This window comes from Uloborus diversus, chromosome 3, assembly GCF_026930045.1.
Source record: "Uloborus diversus isolate 005 chromosome 3, Udiv.v.3.1, whole genome shotgun sequence".
In the NCBI taxonomy this organism is placed as follows: Eukaryota; Metazoa; Arthropoda; class Arachnida; order Araneae; family Uloboridae; genus Uloborus; species Uloborus diversus.
This window is the reverse complement of record NC_072733.1, coordinates 95,148,534-95,152,906: the sequence shown is the minus strand read 5'-3', so window position 1 is coordinate 95,152,906 and position 4,373 is coordinate 95,148,534. Positions and strand designations below refer to the sequence as shown.

Genomic DNA, 4,373 nt, shown 5'->3' with positions numbered 1-4,373 from the left:
ACCGAAGCAACCCTTGGTACATTGATTGCAGTAAAACAATATTTGAGGATTTTTTTTTCAAAACCACTTTTGAAAAAAATTTTTTTTTTTTTTTTCTTTTTCAGGATCTCTAATATAAGCCCTATCGACCCATGAGTTTCTTTCTTCTCGAAGTGGTTTATATCTACTGTTAAAAAGTGCATAAACATTGGTTTTGCTACGTAAACAGTGTATGTCCATCCCCTTATTCCGCTAGGTCTTTTACAGCAAAGTGGAACTTATCCTTTATTTGCTGGTACCCACCCATTCCCTTTCATATCAAAAGGGCACATATCCAAATTTGAATTTGCCACTTCTAGTTCAAAAGTAGTTCACAAAAAAAAAATAGCGGAGGAAAGCACTTGCTGAGCATTCCCAATCAAGCGTGATACCAGTCCATATAAGGAGATCACAACACCTTGCACCTTGTGCAATTCTGTTATCAGTTAGGCAAGCGAAACCTCAAATTGTGATTACTATGTTAATATTAAATAATTAATATTACTATTTAATTGTGATTAATTAATGATTGAGTTGTGTTTAGTTGTGATAAAAATTGTGATCTATTAATACCTATATTGGTGGTTTTATTGTTCATACTTAATTGAATCAAAGGTCTTTTTTTTTTTTTTTTTTTGATATGTTCAGTGAAAAGAATATAGTATGTAAGAAAGAATAAAATAGAGAGAAAAAAAATATTTAAAAAATGGAATATTCTGTTTCAATCTAATAAAGTTTATTTCTGAAGAAAATGTGTTTTTTTTTTTGCAAAAGGAGATGATATTCACTGTTTTACACCAAAAGGGAATATTTCCAAAATAAAATTATCAATTTAGGTCTGGTAAAATTGAGGAAAAATTCCTAGAGCTATGTCAATAGTAACTGCTTATTCTGCTAAAACATTGTGAGGAATCCGAAATTCTATCAGTTAGTGTTTGTGCGTAAAATGTTTTTTTTTGTTTTGCGTTAAAATATGTGAAACTACTAAATCATATTTATTCATTTAGGTCATGGAGAATATGGACAGGTTTTCCTTGCAAAGGCTAAAGGAATTATTGAAGATAATACTGACACTGTTGTCATGGTCAAAGCTCTTGAAAGTAAAGATGAAAATATCAATACTGAATTTAGGAAAGAAATTTCTATGTACTTAAAAATGAAACATGAAAATGTAGGAAAATTGCTCCGTATGTGTCAAGAAGCTGACCCACATTACATGATTATGGATTATACAGATTGGGTAAGTGTCAAGATATATCTTCAGAAACACACTAGTTTTAATCTGTATACATATGCACAAATTTGTATAAGCAAGGTCGACAAGAAAAGTAAAATCATAGTAGTTGGGTAAAATTTAGGTTCCTCACATGTCAAATTATTTTTAAGAGTTAATCAATTTAAGAACAAATTTAGTGTGCACATTGATCCACACTTTGGCAAAGACTTGATTTTTCAGTTTAAAACAAATCAAACTGAAATACTAAAACAGAAAGTCCTTGCCCTGAAATACACAAAGGGTACATGATGCAATTTTTCTCAACTTTCAATGAAATTTTTCTTGTTCAGGTTAGAATGCTTAATAAGCTATTCAATAATATACTACAGGGTGTGGCAAAAAAACACAGACAAGCAATTTTACATGTTACTTCATTAAAAATAAATTAAATTAGCAAAACACAAAAAATAATATGAGTACAGGAGTGTTTAAATGAAATTGATATATATATATATACAGTGCTGGTAAAAAAATTGCATCACCCTCGCATTTTCACAACAATGGGATTATGTGAGAAGTTTTGGTTGACCGATTAACAATGAATGTATGTGCAATTTTGTAAAACTTATGAAATAAACATTTAACAGCAGGAATCCGATGATTGAGTATGTAGATCGTGGCTGTTTCTGTGCCAACTCAAACTGCTGACCCCATGCTCATTTTTCCATTTCTGAACCTGCGTGCGAGTTTAGAGAAAAAAAATTACTTAACCCCATGTCAATTTAAGTCTAATGGCAGGATAAAGGTTTTTAAATCGTTACTTACCAGTTTTGCCCTATGGCACGGAGCAGAATCATCCTGGAAAATGACATTTGGAGCTGAAGTAAAGTGATCCCGGATAGTAGGAAGCAATTTCTCTTCCAAAATGCCAATATACACCTGAGCGTTTACTGTTCCTTGCGCAAAGTGAAGCCCACCAACTCCTTGATCAGAAATTCATCCCCAACTCATCTGGGATGCGGGATGCTTGACTGCGTGTTGAATGCAGTCAGTATAATATTCCTCTCCTTTGCGGCGTGGGTGATGCAATTTTTTTACCACCACTCGTATTTATGTATATATATTCTCATTTTTAAAAACCTCAAAACAAGAGAAGTTTACATGAAAACTCTGCTTACTTATAAAAAACTGTTGCATTTTTCAGGTTTAAAAAAATTAATCATTGTAACTTTTTTCATAATTAGCCTTTTTATTTTTATTTTAGGGAGATTTGAAACAATTTTTATTAGCAACTAGACCTGAAGAAATCACTAAAGGTCCAAAGCAGTCACCTCTTTCTGTACCTCAGAACTTGATGATTTGCCAACAAGTAGCAGTTGGGATGGATTATGTAGCAAAGCAGCAGTTCTTCCACAAGGATTTAGCAGCTCGCAATTGCTTAATATCTTCCAGCTTAAAAATCAAAATTAGTTGTCCGTGCTTATCTCTGGACACTTATTCTCAAGAATACTATCAGTATAAATCTAAAGTTATTCCTTTACGATGGGCTTCCCCTGAAGCAGTAATTAGTGATAACTGGTCAATTAAAAGTGATGTGTGGTCATTTGCTGTTTTAATTTGGGAGGTGTTTCATAAAGCTGAATTACCATTTTCAGATATGTCTAATGATGAAGTGATGCAAAAGCTTCAGGCCAAAGAATTGAAAATTTCTTTACCAAATGATGCCCCCGATAGCCTAGTCAAACTAATAGATAAATGTTGGTCTCAAAATCCAAATGACCGTCCCACATTTTCTGAAATTGTAACAGTTTTTGTGGAATTAAGTGTGGCTGTTCAAGTGTGATATATTTGTATATGTATATGTTTTTAATATCATTTTATGTACAACAGTCAAGTTAACATTTTTCATCTGATAAACTTCCATTTTAAGTTATTGCTTTCATCAATGTACATATGTGACTTATCATTTTACATGAAGGACAATTTTTTGATATTTTTTAATGATATTTTTTTCTACAGCAAAGCTTTTGATACCATGTTTTAGTATTCATGCCGTATAAAACTAATAAACTAGCTTTGATTTTGATATCTTTTTTCAAATTTTACATTTTTATAGCATTTTTTAAAATATTTATTCGTTTTCATATGCCGAAGGGTTGTAGAATTTTTATGTAATATAAAGTTAGGTTGCATAAAAATTGTAGTATGATTAGGTAGCACTAAATCTTATTAATCCATTTCCCTACTGTATCATTTTTACCCGAACAGTAGTGTATGCTCTAAACTATCTTGCGAAGAAAATAATATGGTAGAGTATATGACTTAAATATATAAAATTATATTGTTAAAGGTATGTACATGAAATAACTTTATGGTTTTTTTTTCCTCTTCCAAATTGTTATTTCATGCTCACTCACCGACAGAATTAAAGTGTTTGAACTTGTATTTTTTCTGTAGCTCTAGTTTTATCAGAAAGAAAATCAAAGTAGTGTCCCACTCTCTCTTTGATACAGCTAGCATGACTGAAAGAATAAAGCCTTGCTCTATTCTGTATTTTTTGTTTTGTTAATTTTTATTCCCAAACATTGTATATATTTGTCTGTATCTAAATAAGTGCCTCCACACTTTTCTGGAATTCCCCTCAGGTGGAAATACCAAATATCTGCTCCCACTCCCCCCTCCCCCTCAAATTTTTATTTGGAATCATAGAGAAAGAATCAATTAGCAAAAGTCTCAAAAAAGATTCTTTACACAAATTGTAATCTGAAAATTAAACAATTTTTAACATACAAGTACAAAAATTATACGCATGTTAGATTTTAAAAGTTCTTTCATTTGTTTTTCTTCTTTGCTTGCCTCTAACTTTTACACTGTTTTTAAAACAATGCATCTTCAGAATGGCATGTCTAATTTGAATCATTATAAGTATCAATAGTTCAAGAATCTTAAATTCTGCATGTTAATATAAAAATATATAATCTGAAATAAATGAGTTGCACACAAAAAAGCTTCTTTGTACAAATTCAAAATTGATGCTCAACAAGTAACTGGAAAATTCAAGGCAAGTTGAAGCGATGAACCGTCAGAGTGGATCGTTTTGAGGTGTAAGGGACGTAATTGCTATAGCTTGTGTTATTTT

The 4,373-nt window shown here is 31.4% G+C and overlaps 1 protein-coding gene across 1 annotated transcript; it reads left to right on the top strand.

The window, feature by feature from the left end:
- The first annotated feature begins 1,019 nt into the window (after positions 1-1,019).
- Positions 1,020-3,291, top strand: LOC129219389 (inactive tyrosine-protein kinase 7-like). Its single transcript, XM_054853776.1, has 2 exons — positions 1,020-1,258; positions 2,499-3,291. The coding sequence occupies exons 1-2, from the start codon at positions 1,100-1,102 to the stop codon at positions 3,075-3,077; spliced, it is 738 nt and encodes a 245-aa protein (XP_054709751.1). The 5' UTR covers positions 1,020-1,099; the 3' UTR covers positions 3,078-3,291.
- The last annotated feature ends 1,082 nt before the right edge of the window (positions 3,292-4,373 follow it).

Bases quoted from the DNA above. Each gene is read 5' to 3' on its own strand.
- LOC129219389 (XM_054853776.1), top strand. From the start codon at position 1,100: ATGGTCAAAGCTCTTGAAAGTAAAGATGAAAATATCAATACTGAATTT. The intron at 1,259-2,498 runs GTAAGTGTCAAG...TTTTTATTTTAG, and splicing joins TTATGGATTATACAGATTGG to GGAGATTTGAAACAATTTTT.